Source organism: Argiope bruennichi, chromosome X1, assembly GCF_947563725.1.
Source record: "Argiope bruennichi chromosome X1, qqArgBrue1.1, whole genome shotgun sequence".
NCBI lineage: Eukaryota > Metazoa > Arthropoda > Arachnida > Araneae > Araneidae > Argiope > Argiope bruennichi.
The window spans coordinates 89,026,837-89,046,589 of NC_079162.1; the positions used below are offsets into that span (position 1 = coordinate 89,026,837).

General features: G+C 27.7%; 1 protein-coding gene across 1 annotated transcript; it reads left to right on the plus strand.

The window, feature by feature from the left end:
* The first annotated feature begins 1,809 nt into the window (after positions 1-1,809).
* Positions 1,810-15,206, plus strand: LOC129958871 (uncharacterized). The gene is made up of 5 exons (XM_056071593.1): positions 1,810-2,000; positions 3,260-3,477; positions 4,684-4,837; positions 6,908-7,048; positions 9,981-15,206. The coding sequence occupies exons 1-5, from the start codon at positions 1,898-1,900 to the stop codon at positions 10,517-10,519; spliced, it is 1,155 nt and encodes a 384-aa protein (XP_055927568.1). The 5' UTR covers positions 1,810-1,897; the 3' UTR covers positions 10,520-15,206.
* Positions 15,207-19,753: the final 4,547 nt, after the last annotated feature.

Below are 19,753 nucleotides of genomic sequence, written 5' to 3' on the forward strand. Positions count from 1 at the left end.
CTCTAATTCAGGTCTAAATTACGATCTGTGGATGAGTGAATTAAATGCGTGAATGAAGTCCGCGCCGTAAAAAGGGTTGTGACGTGTGTGTAGTCAAGTCGTACTCTTGGCCCTTGTTGGCTCTACGATAAAAACAAGAGGCGCTCCCCCTCAGGCTTAAATCGGCTGTCTTCGAACAGCGAGCTTGTCCGTGACAAGTGCCATAAGAAACAATTGACATTTGACAGGTGTCTACACTATATATGTTAAATCTTTGCACGAATCTTATCTATCTAGCTTTCTTCGTTTTGTAGGTATTCGAACAGCCGGACAGACGAACTTCCTCTGAACAGATTTTATACAAAATTTGATAGAAACACGCAAATTTGGTGTGAGGACCGTATACCAGATTTTATATACCGTCTAACTCAAAGCATTTCTGAGTCATCTCATTTCTGAGACAAAAAAATTGCTCATAACAATATATATTTCGTTTGTAATTGTATTTCGAAACTTCAGACTTAAAGTACAATATTTTATATATATATTTATTCCGAGCTTCTATAAAATGATGATATATTTTCTCACAACTAAATTATGAATTTTCGAAGTGGCTTTTTTTTTCTTCTCTTTTTTTCTCCACGTGGCTAATTACTCCTTTGGATTTTAGTCACATTTTAAAGTACATTAAATTTTTATGCTGGCATAATATTTCAAATATCTCTTTCTTTTCTGTTCACTTTTTTATCTCCAAGTGGCTAATGACCCATTTTGATTTTATTAAATTTTTTAAGTAGATAATTTTTTGTCACCATACTATTTTAAACATCTAAATTTAGAATAATTATTCTTGGTATCTATATTAATTATATATAAAGTTTTTTTTTTTTTTTAAATTTTATTCACTAAAATGTAAAGCAACTGAAAATATTATAGGTTCAAAAGCAGACACTAACTTCTATAATATATATATATATATATATGACAAATGGAAACGTAACGTTCAAAGAATAATCCAGCTATAATTTATTAGATAAATAACTTTAATTTCCCCTCTTTCTCTTATAACAGTTAGGTTTAATTTTATAATATTAGTACAATGTTATACAATATTAGGAACTATATTGTACGAGATGGCTTCATTATTATACATGCATATACTTTAAGATTAATATTATATTTTATATTGCTTCAACTTTGAATAAACATTTTTCGAGGATTACTTATGAGAAATGAGGAAAAGTGAATTTCTACAGCAAAGGAACATTTACCTCTGCTTTTCTTGTGTTGAAGTGTAGGTAAGGTGAAACTTAGTGAATGAGAAATACAAAGTAAACGAAGATGAAATGGGTGACAAAATAATGACTAGGATTTTTTTCATTATTTATTTATTTATTATTTGATAAATACCAAGATTACTAACTTTTTATTCTACGCGATTAAAAATTTTAGGAATATTATGACTTTTTTTAAGTAAGCGTAAGGGAATGCTAGTGCCCATTTCGCCCAATGCTTCGCCCATTTTTTGCCTCTTGAGCGACGACATCCATCCTAACCACATTTCCTAAAATCAAATTTTGAAAATCTATATTTATATATAAAATATTATAAACTTTACAGCTTTTTAAAATTATATAATAAGTTCTTTTGTATTTTTAAAAATTTATAAATGCGTTTTGTAGAGGGACCAAACAAATCAGAAATATTTATTGGACAAAACTATTTAAACTTTACAACAGCCAATGAAAAGGAGCTTTCTGAGTGACGTAAGAAAGTCAAGAAGCCGAGGTGCGTGTGCTAGTGTTGATGATTTTGTTGTCATATGTCAGAAGTTGTACCGGGTGAGGGAAGTGGGCTAGTGTTTGAGAAACAGAAACAAGACTAATTTACTTTGGAGTTTTCTTCTTTCCTTTATAAGATGGGAGTTTTTAATTCTTTAGGACTTTGTTTACCTGTTTTGTTTTCTTTACTTTTTACAGAAATAACCTTTGCGGACCAAAGATTTGACATCGTTGAAACAAGTAAGTACCATGATGCTCGTGTGACAGGTGGTTTTTAACATTAAAAAAAAACTTTTTAAAAAAATTTAACCGGGTGCATTTTTAATGACAGTTAAATAAATTTTTGAGAGTTGAATCGATTGATTTAAACAGAATTTCAGCTAAAAGATTCTTTTATATATTTTATTTTGTATGGTTCGTTTAAAAAGAGAATAATACTAGAAAATTCAAATATTTTTCTATAAACACTATTTTTTTAATAATTTTTTATTACTTTTTATTTGAGTTCATTTTGCAATTATAAATTGTGATATCAATGAATTTGATATTATTTTAACTTAAAACAAGGAACTTTGGATTTCATTTTGATCGTTGTTCCACTAGAATACTTTTATTATTTTCTCTAAATTATTCATTTGCTGGATTATTTAAGGCCAAATTTTCAAGTTTGCAGTTCTTCGTTACCATTTTGTATGTTATTTTTCTTTAACCATTCAATTAACGAATAATTATTTGTATATTTAAGAAGTGACTACCGGTAAAAATTAAACGTACAAAAATCCTATCATTTTCTGTCTGATTGAAACGGATAGATTTTAATAAGCATCTTAATTACTGGTTTATTTAAATTTAAATTTGTAGTTTCCTTAATTTTTCGTCTTGATTTTCTCTTTTTTTTCTTTTTAATATTTATTTCATTATTAATTATTTTTATATTTTTAGCTTTCAATGGGTAAAAGCCAAACGTGCAAAATCGATCCTTTTCAGTCTGTGTCTAAAGATTTTTAAAAATATCATTTTATTGCATTTATTTCTTTTGTAATATTTAAAACTTGTGATAACTTTTTATGGAATTTTTTTTTTAAAAGCTAAGAATTATTGAATTAATCGTATTCAATTTTGTCTTACCTTCAGTTTTTGTATATTTTATCATATTATGAATTTGTCTTTATAAATTTGACATTTAATTATTAAATGTTAGAAAATTTGTAAAATGTAGATTTTTAAAAAAGAAATTATAAAAGATGCATAATATGTGGTATTTTCTGAAAATTGCATGGATTTATATCTTTTATTAAAGTTGAACTGAGCAAACATGCATCTCAAATTTTTCTGCAACACTTGTCATTTATTTTATTTCTTCTTTTATTCTAATTGATATTGTTCTGGACGTTTATTAGATTTATTGTCTTCATTTAAATTGAGCCTATTTGTTAGACACTACCTGTGATCAATATGGATTTCAGAATAAATGATATTCTAAATTGTTTTATTCACAGAATTCATCGAAGATGTGTGTCCTTACAATGATACTTTGGAGTTATTTCTCTCAGCTACTGGAATGCGATCTGCTCTCAGACTGAAAAATATGATGACTAAAGGTTATAGTAACTGCACTATTGTTATTTATAGTGCTTTGACTGGTGTGATTGTTAACTTGGATGCTGGTCCTTACAGACCTGATGCCGTATATGAAGGGTGTAAAGATTATATTCAGGTAAATGGTATGCTTAAATAAAATAAAGTTTAGAAGATGTAAGTATTGTATAAAATAATTGATACAAGATATTATAAGTACTGGTATATATTCCCATTATTTTAAACATATTCCTATAATTGTTAAGTTTTTAGATTCTAATAATTTTACCTTAAAATTATTATAAATGTTATCTTGGCTCTTACCTTTACAAATGTCTTCAAAATTTTATTTTGTAAATTGGAGTTTCAAGAAGATATGAAAATATTTAATTCCATGAAGTTAAATTTTCACAAGGTTTAAAAAAAGCTTTTGAATTGTTTATTTCAAGCTAAACTATTTCATTCTTAATATTCTTTTTAATATTATTGCATGATCAATGTTTTTTATTGATATTTCATAGATTATTATAGAAATATGCAAGATTTTTTGCTTATTTTCAGCAAAAGAAAATACACTGAATGAAATCAGTCACTTTATTAATTTATTTCCTCTCCTGTGTAATTTATATAGCTTCTTATGATGCAGATTTCCTTTATTGGCAACTTAGTAATATCTATTTATCACTTCCATTGTTAGATCTTTAACTATAAAATGACAATTTGTATGAAGATAAAGATTTTTCATGGTTCTGAATAAGTTGCTACTGCTCATAGAAATTGAGATGTAAAGAACAGTTTTAGAATTGTAGTCTATGCAGCTTTTTATTATTACATTAATTATGCAAGCAGTTATGTGTTGCAATATTCTGAAATGATCAAAAACCAATGATTTCATTGTTAAAAAAATATTGAAATTAATATTTTTGCTGATTCCAAGAACTGCATTGTAAAATACAGCAGATCATTTTCAGATTATATTGCTTTGATATGATAACATAGCTTGACTTTGATATAATAATACATTTTTTTTTTAACCTGTAATGTTATTTTCTAAAATTTTGTCATGATATATTCATTTTGGATGCATATTTATGTATTTTGTAGAATTGAGTACATTTCAATTGTTTTAATCAGTTACAAAATTTTAACTGTTAATTAGTTTGATTTTGAATTTTTTTAATGGTTGATTAAAAAAATGAATCGGTAGTTCTTAATTTTTTTCATTTTAAATAGCTCTTAAATTTTAATAAATAGCAAATGTAGTTGATACAAATGTGGTAATTCTTTGTCTTCACATATACTTTTATATGTTATTCATGAAATATGCTCTGATTTATCCTTAAAGCTGGTACCAGGCTACAATAAGACAAGAAATTATAATGATAAAGCAACATCTCTTGTATCCGATGGCAATAAAATTGTGTTCAGATTCTTAAAAACATATAATGGAGATTACTTGGAGAGAAGCTGCATCATTCTTACAACTGCCTATAGAAGAGGTGATTATATTTAATTGACATAGTTTTAAGTGTATATAATGAGGAAAAATATATTGAAAACTGTGAAAACATATAAATTCATTATTAGATAATGAATTTCTTTTGTTTTTAATGCTTTTTTCTTTTTACTTTAATGCATTTTTGTCTCTTTGGTAAATTATTTATGTCCACAGCACAACCTGAATTGTAACTCCCTCATATTTGTTGCATTCCGTCTTTTTCTTTTTAATAATTTGTTTTTATTTTATTAAATAATTTGCTTTTTGCTACTTGCACTTTTCCCCCCTACTTTATATAGGGAAGGGTTTTTTTATACAATTAATGTTTTTTTATTGTTTTTGATTGATTATGTTTTAAATATGTATATATACAAACACAACATTAATGCTTTTATGCAAGACTAATATTGGCATTGTGTCAACATCTTGAAGAACTTGTCGTGGTAAAAATACAAAAGGTCCTTTATTGATGTCTTCAAATCATTTACAAAATTTTTAGATAAAGATGGTGAAAGGTGATAACTAGTTAGGATAACATTCTACGGTTCTTCAACTCCCTAATCTTTATGGGGAAAATGCAGCATTTATAGCAGCAAATATTATCTGATAAGTCTCCACTTTAGAAAGAGGAATTAAAATTTGTGCTTTGGCTTTACACTTTTCAAAACAGGGGAATCCCATAAAAATAGTTCATTCAGCAACTTTGTTGGTCTGTCAATGCAGTTTTTAATCTCGTACAGTGAAAGTAAAAATTATTTGATTTTGAGAGCAATGGGAAATCTTTGTGAAGAGTTTTGTATGTCACATAAGTAGAAATAATTTTTTTTTCTTATTAAAATAGGTTTGAAAATAGGTAAAAATGTTTGAAAATAAGCAGCATAAGAAAGAATTATCAAGTATATATGCTGATATGTTCCTTATATGTTTCCTTATAGTCTGTAAGAAAGGTTTTTAATGTTGCCATTTATTTCTTTCTTTTTTATTTTTTATGTTAAAATATATTTTAAAAAGTACATATTAACCTCATGTAAAAATTTGGAATCTATTTTTAACAATAAACAGTTTTAGTAGTTATGTCTTTAAATGCAAGAACTTATTCTTAAATATGCTTTCTATCTGTCAAGACAAAGGATTGTGTACTTCAGCTTGAAACAGCTACATTTCACTTGTGTTAAAATTTATTTAAACAGCTTTCATTGGTTAGCATGAATTAAAACCGATTAATTCCAGAGGTGAGGAAATCAACTAAATGGGCTTCCTTTAAATGTTGTAAAAAGAAAAATAAGATTCACCAGCAGTTTTCAGACATCTGATTGAGAATACCATGATATTTGTTAGAAGATTATCTATCAGGTAAAGGTACTCTTTGTTAAATTTTACTTAGAGCAGTTAGGCATTTTGAGAATTAATGATATAATTTTATAAAATGGAATTTTTCCATAGTTTTTTTGCACTATTAGTATTATTATAATTACCTTATCAACCAAAATAAAATAATGGTATTTTAAATTATATCCAAACTTTCTGAGAACTTCAATGCCCATAGGGCAGAATCTTGTTTGTGAAGTCAAAAGATCTGCCTAGCATGTGTTTGTAGTTCATATGTCATCATGGATGAAATACCGTCATATTACTTTAGAAATTTGGAGAACTGAATAAATGGCCAGTTCCTTCCTTCAGGATTATGATTCTAATTTGCAGAATCTGTCCATATTAACTGTTATGGGCTGTTGACTGTAAACAAATGAATAAAATTTGACTATAGATTTATAATTGTTTTTTAAAAAGTCTCCAAAATTAATTTTTTTATGAATTATATGATATTTAATTATGATGGAATAATATTTTTTTTAAAATTTGAATATTAAGTGATAAATTAATCTCAGCCAAATGAAAAGTGACATTTAAGCATATTTTTAAGTAACATAAAATAATGTTCCCTCTTACCACATGTTTACTTTACTCTTAATACTAATATTAAATTGAAGTAAATAGAAGTTTTGCAATAAATGTAACTTCAGTGTTTTTATTATTTCATAAAATTTATTGAACTGTATTCTGTTATATGTAGGTAATGGCAGATGCTCTGATAATGAATTCATGTGTGGTTCTGGTGAATGCATTTGGAAAGAATTCCAGTGTGATGGACAATTAAACTGCCCAGATGGAAGTGATGAGTTTGGTCCTAGAAGTAGGATATGCAGTATCCAAGGTTTGAAGTTTCTCATCATTTTGCAGTATCTTTTATTTTTTAAAATCTTTTATTCTATTCTTTGTTCCAAACTTATGTTTCCTTTTTCAAAGAGATAAACATATTTTTACGGATCACCGAGTTCGCCTGTAGTGGGTGTATGGTGTGAAAACACAATCAGCAGGCCTCAGTAGGAAACAATGACGACGTTTATTTAACACAAAGACACAGACGACGAATACAAAGACGACAACTATATACAGCCGAGACGTACACACAAGACAGCACACTACAGCAAACGGTAGTCCACAAATAGTAATCGACCACAGCGTACAAAGCGGCCAGACAGAATCCAACAGGAGAGGGGATCATCGGGGCTTCGTTCTACGGTCTCTGCAAACGATTGAAGTTCTCACAGTTAAACGGCTGGCTACTCCACGGATGACACGACGCTGCTCCCTGAATAGACTACAGGACTCGGCACACAGCCCAGTTCAGCTATAGCTTGGGCTCCACACAACACTGGCACTCCGCCCTCTTCGCTATCCTCTCGAAGACTCGTTACTTGTCTACGATCCCGATCTGGTTCGCTACGAATTCTCGCAGTGAGATTTGGCAGTTATGCAGCACCCGCCTCGCATAGCGAGGCTATCTCCTTCCTTGCAAAAAATTAGACTTGACGTCTGAGTTTTGCCTTAACTGGTGACTTCTTGGATCCAAATAAGGTCTTCCTGTAACCGAGTTGCAGAGACTGGGAGCGGGAGAAAGGGATAAGTGCCAATCTGGTGATCTGCGGGAAGATTGTAAGGCTGAGTTAAGGATTCGGATTGCCGCCTCTGGGTTTGAAATGTAAGCTTGTGATACTGAGGAATTTCTACTTGAGTGTCCGCTCTCGCTGCTATCGTCCTCTTCCATGGCTGAAAACGGAATCAGAAAAAACGACTCCTCGCAGCTTGAGACTGTCGGCGTTTTATAGTTCCTGGGAGGTGGGCCGAGAATCTTCTAGGCCAATCAGGCGTATGTCGGTTCCTAATGGACGGATCTTTAAAATTCTCGAAGTTTCCAGCATTATCTATTTTGTCCCCAAGTTTGTTGCCAAGCTCTGGGATCACTGGCTCGGCACCCGAGCAGCATCCAATACAGATGATTGTAAATCAGTCTTTTCTGGTGATAGAACGTACCTTGCTGGGAAGCAACTTTACAGACTTGTAACAATATTCAGGATGTTACCAATAGGATACAAAGTGATACAACTTTTAGTGATAATGCATTAATATTTTATGAAATTCTTTATTTAAACATGTTTTGGAGAGCATAATAGGTACAAATAATATTTATGACTGATTCTTCTCTTTTGAACCACTAGGTGCCAACTATTAAGATTATAAATGTGAAATGTGGTATTATTTTCAGTGTTTTATTTTTATGTTATATTCCATCTGTATATTTTTTCCCCACAAAGAACATTACATTTAACATTTGTTTTTAAAAAAAGTTTCATTTTTAGTTACTAGTTAGTCATCCATGCAAGTTTGTTAATTAAGCACTACACTCATAAAAAGTAAATTTTAATGTGTAGCATTTCTTATTTATGAATAATTAAAAAATCTTAGATATTAACTGAAAATATTTTCAATATTTCTCCAGCATATACTGTTATTTACATGCAAATTTTCTTTATAAGCCTATAGAAAAGAATATAATTTCAAATGTCTAATTTAATTTTTAATAGATATTTTATAACTTATATTTGAGAGGACATTTGCAAGTTAAAATATGACAAAATTGTGGAGGAAAGGGGAAGTATAGCTGAATTAAAAGTTTATCATGTTTAGGGAAGTTTTGCTAATGTATATACAACATTCTGTAAATTTATCATTATGAATATTTAACCTGCAATCTAATAAAAATTTAAAAATTATATTTATTATATAAAAAAGTTGAGTTTTTATTAAATATTTTGCTGCCCATCTAGAAAGTAACTGAATACACATTTTTTTATATTAAATGTTTAAATGAATCAAAATGTGATACTCTTTAAATTCTTGGGAATCTCCTTACCTTCAGGGGGGTGCATTATTATATTATCTTCAAATATTATAATGTCAACATCCAAGGTTTTTCTTTTAAGCAGTTTGTCAAATTGAGTGCCAGCAGAATAGGAAATTTTAGGTAGCATGAAGTGAGCAGAAATATAAAAGAAAAAAAGATTTAGGGTATTTTCTCAATATACAGATATTTAGGAAATAAGTTAATTTTATTACTTTCCTTTACATTTCCTAAACTTAATAACTTTTATGTATTTTGCTGTTCCTTATACGATGTGTTCCAGGAAATACGAGTCAGTAGTTTATCAAGATTTGAATCCAAAATCACTGTTTTTTTTATGTTCATTTGTGGAAAGAAAATTAAGAAAATGAAAACATATAGAAGTTCTTTATACTTTTCTCTATATCCATAAAAAAAACTTTGGATATTGTAGTTTAATATTCGCTTTTTTATTCTTAATGTATCAAATGAGATTTAATAAATACCAATAATTTGACATTTTATTACATTGTTTGATAAAAAATGTAATCTAATATTCTGAAAAACTTAACTAATTAATATGTCATAGCAATGCTTCATCAATATTATTTTTAAAGCAGCTAAAGTATTGTAATTTTTTTTAAGAAACTTTGTATATGTAATATGATTTTCATGATAATATTTAACAAAAATTTATATCAGTTATGATTTTTTATATGTCATTTACATCCAATTGATTTTTCAGTTTTAAAAAATTCCATACAGGAAAATGAGCTTATACCTCTTCCATTAACCGATCATCTTGTCTCTTTCGATAATTAATTAATTTCCATTAATTTTTCAAGATATTTTTCAATTTTTTCCCCAACCCCGAAAAATGTATTAAAATTTTATTCTATCTTCTTTCGTCTGCTTTCTTTTTCAGTTAGTAAGATGCCTCTCACCTTACATCCTGCTGATATTAAATGGAAGTTAACAGTTCCAACCACTGAGGCCATTGAGGTGGAATTGGAAAATACCTTTAATGTAGCTATTATAATAGCTGTTGCATGCGCCTTTGTGATTTTCTTTTTTGGAATAATAAGATTTATTACTCGCTCTATGTGTCGTAAAAAGGATAATGACGATGCTGATTCTGACAGCAGAGAACAAAATGGGGACAATAATAATCAAAATAGTCATAATCATAATCCACCTCGTCGTCCCTATGCTACTTTTGCTACTATTTCTGTTATTCGCCAGAGACCTGACTATCGACCGCAGAATGGTTATTCGCCACCGCCTCCATCATATGGTTCCCTCATTGAGCAAAGCTGCGATGTGGACCCACCTGAATATTCTACTGTAGTTATTCCTAAGGAGGAAGGTGATATTCCTAAAGAAGAGGATGCTTTACTAGAGAATGAAGATCAAGGAATGAAAAATGCTGCCATTCCTGATCCACCACCACCTTATGTTCCATAAATATTTTTAAACTGTGATAAGCATTACTATTATAGAAAATGTTTATCAGATTTTTTACATTACTGATTTCAGGTTGATTTTTTTTTTTCGTGCATATGTGTGTAGTTGTGTTTTTTTTTTTTTTTTGGAAAGGTGACATAATAATACAAATCTTTTTTTTTATTATAATCTATCAGATTTGTTTAATTGCAAATGTCAAATTATTGAAAGATGCAAAAAGCATTATTTTTAAAAGCTTAATTTTAGTTTTTGAATTTTAAATATTCTATTTTTTAATTGTTCAATATATTTTTAACCTATCATCATGTGTAAAAAAATTTCAAAATTTTTTAACACCTTATATTTTTGATAGGAACGAATTAACCGAAATATTTAAAATTTGAGACTGCGTAGTCGTAACTGCATAAAATTTTAACTACTTTTTAAAGATAATTACACATTTCCACTCACATAATGCAGAACACTGAGAATTCCCTTTGTTAGATGGGATGGAATTTTTAAGAGAAATTGCTCATATGGACATTTACTTTAGAAAATCAATGTGTATTTTAGTAAAAGTAAATGCAGAATTAAATCTTTCCATGTTAAAAACTTTCTTCCAGCATTTATTTTCTTCTTATTTATCTATAAATAAACTAGAGGATTTAAAACAAAATTGTAATTTTCTTTAATTTTTAAATGATGACTTTGTTCTTGAAAAATCTGAATTTATAAATTGACCATATGACATAAGAAGCTATACATATTCTTCTTTATCATGATGCATGTCAATGTCATACTTAAATTATATATTAGACTATTAAAGGTAATTTTGTTACTTTTTTTTTTATGTAGAACTATGCAACAATCCCTATTTCAAGCGAAGCTAATGCTTGAAAAATTGTAAGTTCCGTATTTTAACTTTTCAATGTGTATTTCGTATGATTTTTTAATCAAAGCGTTTTAGTCGTTTTTTTTATATATTTAAACTTAGAATATTATGAATTTACAGTGACAAACTCTTCAGATTGTCTTAGCAATAAAATTTGTATGTTTTGATATTTTTCTTTTGGAAGAGATCTTGTAAACACTTTTGGTTAGAATTTGTTGTTTTGTTGGGAGAAGAGTCATAAATGTCTTAAATATTTTTGGAATTGTGAGGAGAGTGTTTTTAGGCTTGAAATGGAGTTACCTAGTAACATATTTGATAATTTTACTTAAACAGTTACTACTTATTATTTTTGTCAATTGCTTTTCCTTACATGATGCATGTTTTCAAACTTATAGATGAAGGTGTTCATTGTTTGTTTAAGGCTTTGTTCGACTGATATCAATTATTCTCCACTTTCATTGTCATAACGGCTGCTAATATTTAGTTTGAAAGCATATTTGTAGAAGAATTACATACATTAAGAATATATTCCGCTGCATACTTCTGACTATCAAAAAGTTAAAAAAAATAAATCTTTTTGCAGACTTTATTGTATTTTGTGTCTTTAAAGAACCATTTTGGATCTGAAATTTGTTTTGAAGCGATTGTTCTTTATGTGCAGGTGCTACAAATGATGGAATATATTAAATTCAACAATATTTTTATAAACTTTTTATCTGCTCATTGTATAACTGTAAGCTACCGTAAAAGGAGATTTCTGTTGCTGCGGAAATTCAAAATATCTATCTATACAACTATTCATCTGTATAGCTATTTTGTTATAGTTGAACTCTGTGAATATTTCCATTATAAAGAAACAAAGAGCTTCTTAATAGTTTGAATGTGATATCTTCATTTTACATGCAAATTCATTGAAAATAATAGTTATTACTACTTTGCGGATCAATTTAGAAAGTGCTTTATCTTATTATAATTTCAGAGTTATCCTAAGAAACGTTCTGTAATACCTAATAGAATTATCATAGGTGCACATTTTTTGAAATTATTAAGAGGGCTTAAAAGTATTTGCTTATTATGTTTAATTTTAATTAAAAGTGTGTGCTTTCTTCCAAATGTTAAATCTATAAGATTGTAAGAAGTATTTTTCAAAATATTTGCATTAAGTATACTGGTATTAGAAATCTATATATTAATTGTACATCTGTAGTACCTCGCATATTCATTGTCTCTCACATATTATATTCTTTTATAATGAATTATGTGCAGAAAATTTTTATTATTCTGATTCTGTTTAAATATTCGGTATGTCATGCAGTGAAATTTGTATATTTTTCTATAAACAGTTTTATATTTATTGTATTTTGAAAATATTTCAGTACAAATTACATATTTTCATGCAGAATGAATTGCTCTCTATTTATCTTATAGCAGCTAAATTTGTTTTAAATTATGATTACGGATTCAATTCATTGTTACAGTGACAATTTACTGTTCTGGTATTTGTAAGACACGCACTTATCTATTGCTTCTAAAAATGGATTATTTTGTTAATGGAATTGTTGTACCTTTGCATTTTTTTTTTTTTTTTTTTTTTTTTTTTTTTTTTTTTTGTTCTGTCTTAATTTAAACACCCATGAATACTTTTAAAATGTTTAAGAATGAATTAATTATTTCAGTGATCTTAAAAGGACATATGTATCTGTAAGTTTGCATCCCATCTCCCATAATGAAGTTAAATATTTCTATTGAAAAAATTGTCTATCAAATTCTTAACATTCCATTGCATAGTATTTATTAATGCATAAATTTGATTCTTATTATGTATTTCGTTTTCAATTAGTTAAATATGTATTTTAAGATTTAACGCATCAAAACAATGGTTTTCACTTTCATTTTAATAAATATTTATGTTAGCTTCTCTTCATTAAAATATTATTCGTTTTGAAAAGCATTTTCTCTCATTGTAGTTGCTTCATGTTATAGTACTTATCTACCTCAGTCATTTAAACTAGTTGGCTACTGCATTTTATTATTGTATATCAGCATTTTAGATACAAGAGTTTTTGATATATTCTATTAAGTCTAAACAGAGTCTTCAAGATGGATGGAAATAGATTACCTGTATATTTAAATATTATAACACAATCATTTAGTTTTTAAAAGTATGTTGATAATATTAGATTATCGACTACTTTTTTTTATTGCTTTGCATTATGTCTCTAGTGTTAATGTATTTAATAAGCTATTAATTTTTCATTAATTAAAATTTCTTATTAAAGAAATTTCATCAAAATTTTTAGAAGCTTGAATTTTTTAGTGATATTTCTCTTTAGAATATGTCAGTATCAGAGCATTAAATTTTATACAATTCAACCAATTAATATGATGCTTCAAAGTCATCTTTTAAATGCTTATCTTAATTTACTAAGTATTTCAAATAGCATTGTCATTATTAAAATAAGTGCTCTGTATTTACACCATCTGGCAATTTACATGTTAAATTATGGTTGATAAGAATATACTTTTCATTTACATATATACACATTTTTTTGTGTCTGATATTTACTTTGTTTGAAAGTCACTGTAGTTTGAATTTTTCATATAAGGTTTTGCAAGTTCAGTGAATGAAACTTCTTAAGAATCAACATGCTGAAATAGCTACCTAAACAGTTACCTTAATAAAATATTTTTATTTTGTTAAATAAAATAAAGTAGTTCACATTACCTCATTTGATCATAACTTGAATATCCTGAGAATCGATGCACATTTGTAAAAAGAAATGTTGGCATTCTTAAATGGTGAAGGTATCCTGTTTTAAGAACTTCACACATTTATTCATTTGTTCATTAAAGTATATAAAGTTTTTAAGCTCAAATCTTTACACACATAGATTACTTTGATACTATTTTATTCTAGAGGGGATATTTCAAACTTCCTCAACTTTTTTGTATTTATTTAAAATGTCTACAGTTAAAATAATGACTATTAATACATATACTTTACAATTTTAAAATAAGAGTGCCATAAGAAATGGCTAATTGTCTTTATTTTTATTCTTGTTATATAAGATTTTATACATTGTATAAAAATCTAAAAGTATATATCTGCATTTCCATGCATTTAAGTATCTTGTGATAAGAAGTGCCCTTAATATAATATTTTAATATCATATTTTTAAAAAAATATAATTGTATTACTGTAATGTTAAAAAATTAAATCTTATGTAACGGAACAATTTTGCATAGCAGCATTTATTTACAAGGAAATATCTATATTCTGAAAAAATTATTTTGCTGCATCCTATGATATTTTACATATTGACAAATATTTTATGATTGTGGTTTTATATGTATGTTCACTTAAAATTACTAATGTAGAAAAGTTTTAAAATCAATTCGATATTTTGTCATTTTTTAAAAAATTCTTATTTGGTTATGTGTATTATTTATAATATATTTTAAAGTTTTAATTTTTTTTTTAAATTTCTTGCCTTACTGAAATAAGCACAAAACAGTTTTGTAATCCGAGAAAAATTATTCTGTTTTGTACACTTCTGAAGAACATTTATTTTGTGTTTAGACTTATAATATATAAAGTATTTAATACATTGTGAAGTGTTTATGCATGTGTCTATTGCATTATACTGTGAAGTTTAGTCATTCATCAGGGAGTTGTTTTACATATTGAGCTGCTTATTTTTTGGTTTTTACATTTTCCCCCCAAAATAAAACTTAATTGCATGAGCATAAGTGTCAAATATTTCTTATAACGAGTTTTGTATTCTGATATGTTATATATTAAAAAGAATGGTTGTATTATTGTTTTTGAGTCTTCCATTTTTATATCTTTGAATCAAAGGTATTTTGTAACAGACGAAATGTAAAAATAAACTGTATTTGGAAACTAAGAATAAACAACGAAAATAAAACATGGAAATATTTTGCTGCTGCCATTGCCCATTCATTTTAATATTACTATAAAAATTTCATTTATTAGTAAAGGATGGTGCAAGAATTTGCTGTTATTGCAGTTTGTCAAATGATTGCCATATTAAATGTTTTGTGTTTTTTTAATATGAATGAAATCTGTCAATTGCGCTACTACATTTTTTTTTTTATTTTGTTGACATAAAATGTTGACAATTTTTTTAAAGGAAATGGCGAGATTATTGAAGGTTCCTCCAAATATATGTATCAGATTTGAGTACTATTTTGGCCAGCAACAATTTATGCCTCTTTAATCGGAGATTCATTATAAATTCAGATTTGAGTTCCTTGTAGACACATTAAACATATTTGACAGTAATATTTATTATATTTATAATAATAATCATGTCATTTGACTATATTTCAATATAATTAAATCCTTGATTATCAACCTATCATAGGTTGATAAGAAAATCATAATATGCCGATCCAAAGTATATTTTCAATGTAAGTTAATTTCCTTAAGTAAAATGTAAGACATTTAATTTTCTAAATTGATAGACTATTTTTATAAAGTTGCATTTATAATTATTGAAAGTTTAACAAAATTGTTTTTTAATAGGTACTAAGCAATGGTGTCTTTTAGCCTTCCTTCTGAAAAAAGTTGTTTAAAGATGGGATGCTTATTTAAAATTGTTTTAAATCATCAATGTGAGCTCATCGACAGATTCTTAAATGAAGATCCAAAGAATCTTACTGAAAAATTTCTTCAGAACTTTTCCCAATCTATATAACTTCATTCAAAAATTAATAAATTTGATGGGAAGCATACTTCCCATGGCCCTTGAAAGGGTTAACTGGAAGAGCACATTTACTGACGACCATTTTACATTCAAAGGAGAGATACTGAGGCGTAACAAATGTCAAAAATATCTATAAAGTCATCTGAATTCGCAAGAAAAATTCGTTGTTGCTAGTCAATTGCTTTCAGGGAGTATTATCATTTGTATAACTAAAGTTTTACTTTTTTATTCAGTAAATTCATTATTTAATGAGATAAATAAAATAGCATTAAAAAATTACTTTTGGGGTCTTCTACCAAATTTTTTTGATCACCCCTAACGGGTTTCTTAAAAAGTAGATGAAAAAAATATTGGTACCTATTAACTATTTTTAATTCTTCGCGAATTTACATCGAAAATTATTTTTTAGATCTTTTATATACATTTTATAGCGAGGAAATGAAACTAGTTTTTACTTGCATGATATATTAAAGTTATAGAACAAAGGAAATTAGGGGAAATGAATTGGCCATCAATTTTCATTCGGTTTACTTTTCAGTTCTCTTTATAACTATTAGTCTTTGCCTTCTAAATTTATTTAATCCCTTAATTAGATGTCAAATTCTTCTTCGTTTTTTAAAAATCCAAATACGAAAGTAAAAGACGGGACTAAGTATCGCACGATTTTTCGAAATTTTACGATTTTCAAATGATATGATAACAATAATGAAATATTTTCTTAAAATTTAACTCACCCTGGGGAAAAAATATTTATAGAGATGCTTGATCAATTTATTTATAATCTTAAGATCTACAAATCTCATTGCTCATTTACCCTACTGGGTTTAAGTTAGTCACAACCGATGGAGGTAGTCCACCGATAGTATGACTTTTGTCTATGGGATCATAATGGAAAATATAGAAAGCGGAGACTTGAATTAAAATATTGTTGTAGTCGAAATCAAACTTCTAATAGCATAGTCGATGTAATCCAAATCCGAGGTCTTGCCACTTCAAAAATTTCAAAATAAATAAATAAAAAAGTAATTTATTTAAAAAATAAAATTGTACTTATTAAATAACAATAGTTTTATATTTCATTAAAACTACTAAGTTTCAGGAAGTTCTATCTGAATTCCATTAAAATTACTGGTTTTTCTGAAGTCAATTTTAAAAATAGTCCCAAATTAATTTTTTTTTAATGCATAGAAATTCTTGATCAGTCGAATACTTTATAAAACAATAGCAAAAAATTTATGTAAATGGCTGTTTCCTTACGATAAATTAAAACAGCAGACCACCGCATCTGTGACGTTAATACATGTCGGTTATTTTTATACAACACAGAAACCTTATTTCTTCGATTAAAAAACTCTATCGATCTAAAAGTGCATTATTTTATTTTTAATTTTATTACCAAACCTAGATTTCTTTTGGAAATATTTAATTCAACAGTCTGAGATAATTTCCATTAAACATTAGAGCAGTAAACCAAGACCCGAAACAAAATAGAGAAACAAAATCTTCTTAACAACTAATTATATTATTACTATTAAGTCAATTCATGTGACATTTCAATCACATGATAAACGTCAGAGCGCATGGCATCTTGCTTCTGTTTTTTTTTTATTTATTTTTTTTTTTTTTCCTCGAGTTGTGCTCTGACGTTACGCCTTTGTTTTCCTGTAAAATGCTCGCTATATCCCAAAATTAAATTTTCACCAATCATGGCAGACTAGTTCTATTTATTAATGGAATTCTATTGATAAATAAAACTAGCAATAATTTATTTTTGTTAACTTTTTGATAAGCTATAAATTCTTTGTAATTTTTTAGCTACATGAAATTAAAGCTAATCAAATATTGTAGAGTTGGTGGATTAGTCGACATAGTTTTCTGAAATATTTTCATTACTGCGCATCATTTCATTACTGACATTTTAGAAGTTTTAATGTTAATATTGAAGACGAAGTAAAATATTTGCAATGTAAACTATTTGAAATTTTAAGTTTTTAAATATTTCTGCAATGGAATTTTGATAGGAGTATGTTATTATTTTTTTTAACAATTTATTCATTAAAAGGAATGATTTCTTTTATTAGCAAGGATTGTTCATTTCAGTATCCTGAGACGACCACTTTTCGACGATTCTGCCTCACTAAGGGGTGACACATAGAAAGATATGCGCAGTTCCAGATTTTACATTATTATTAAATGTAAACATCTCTCCCTTTTCTATTTCCTCTCACCCCTATTTTGCTGAATTAAACCCATCTTAACTCATGCGCAAAAGCGCGGAGAGTTTTAGAAACTGTTGGCAAATGATACTTCTCATTTCAAATCGCAAATAACTTAATTTAGTGAACAAAAATTGTCCAATATCAAAGAAAACTTGTGCATTCCCCCATATTGTCAGTCTGTTTTAAGCTTCCTTAAGAAATAATGTTTATTGCTGATATTTTTTACTCCATTTCTCACGCATAATTTGCGTATCGTATTCTAATTACTCTATCCAAACACAAATTATATAGTATTAGTCTAGTAAATTAAAAATGGAACTTAGTGTAAGAATATCCGAAGAAAAGATTGAAACATACAGAGTGGAGATTATGTTTAATGTTTCAAATACAAAGAATACATTTAACCATGGGTATTAAACGACAATACAAACTTCAATAACTTATGAGAAAATACCTTAGCTTTTTTTTTCTTATTAATTTAATATTTTAACTTAAAACCAAATATTTTAGATAAAGGAATGAGTTATTTATGCATATAGAATTGGTGATATCAAAAGTTTTTAATGAATGGACACATTTATGCAAATATATTTTAGCAGTTGCTTGGCCTAGTACAGGGGTGGCGAACCTTTATGGATCAACGTGCCATTTTTTCCAAAGAAATGTTCAATGAGGTATGGACGTGTCATCAAATAAATAAATTGGAAAATGATAAAATTAAATACTAACAACTCAAAACTCTTTTTTTTTTTTTTTTTTACTAAGGGAAAATATATTTTGTACTGTATAGTAGTAAATGTTTTAATTATGTGTAATTCAAATTAAAGTAACATTAGTGTGATTTATGTTGTTGCAGATTAGATGACAAATATCTTATATTAGGATTGTAAGGTGTTACTTTTAGCAGAATGCATGCTGAATTGGGAATCATCTGCTAAACGGTTTCTAAGCGAGTCTTTAATGTTATTCATCTCTGTAAGTAATGACTCGCAGGCATAAGTAGATGAAAATAGGGTTAAAATAGCATGAGCCAGCTTCTTCAAACGGTTAAATGTGTCTGGAATCGAATTCCATATTTCCAAGATTTCGTTACTGTCATTTTTACTTATACTGCTTGTTAATCTTTCTGTTTCAATCTATTCCAACTTTTCTCCTCTTTCAATGAAATTTTAAATCCATATTGAACTAGACTGGAAATCAATCAGTTGCCTTTCAAATTCTTCAATTTCCAACCAATCGAATTGGGAAAAATTCAGTTTGTCAAATGAAATCACATCGGGATAATAAACTTTCGATAATTCTTTGAACTGAGAAAATCTCGCTGAAAATTCCTTGATTGAAGAATCAATTACGGAAATAAATTCTTCAATATCTTTTTCTTCGTCTGGTTTCTCATATACATCTAAATTTGATA

Excerpts from the sequence above, each read along its gene's own strand:
- LOC129958871 (XM_056071593.1), top strand. The coding sequence starts at position 1,898 with ATGGGAGTTTTTAATTCTTTAGGACTTTGTTTACCTGTTTTGTTTTCT. Across the intron at positions 3,478-4,683 it reads GGTGTAAAGATTATATTCAG|CTGGTACCAGGCTACAATAA; the intron begins GTAAATGGTATG and ends TTATCCTTAAAG. Across the intron at positions 4,838-6,907 it reads TACAACTGCCTATAGAAGAG|GTAATGGCAGATGCTCTGAT; the intron begins GTGATTATATTT and ends TGTTATATGTAG.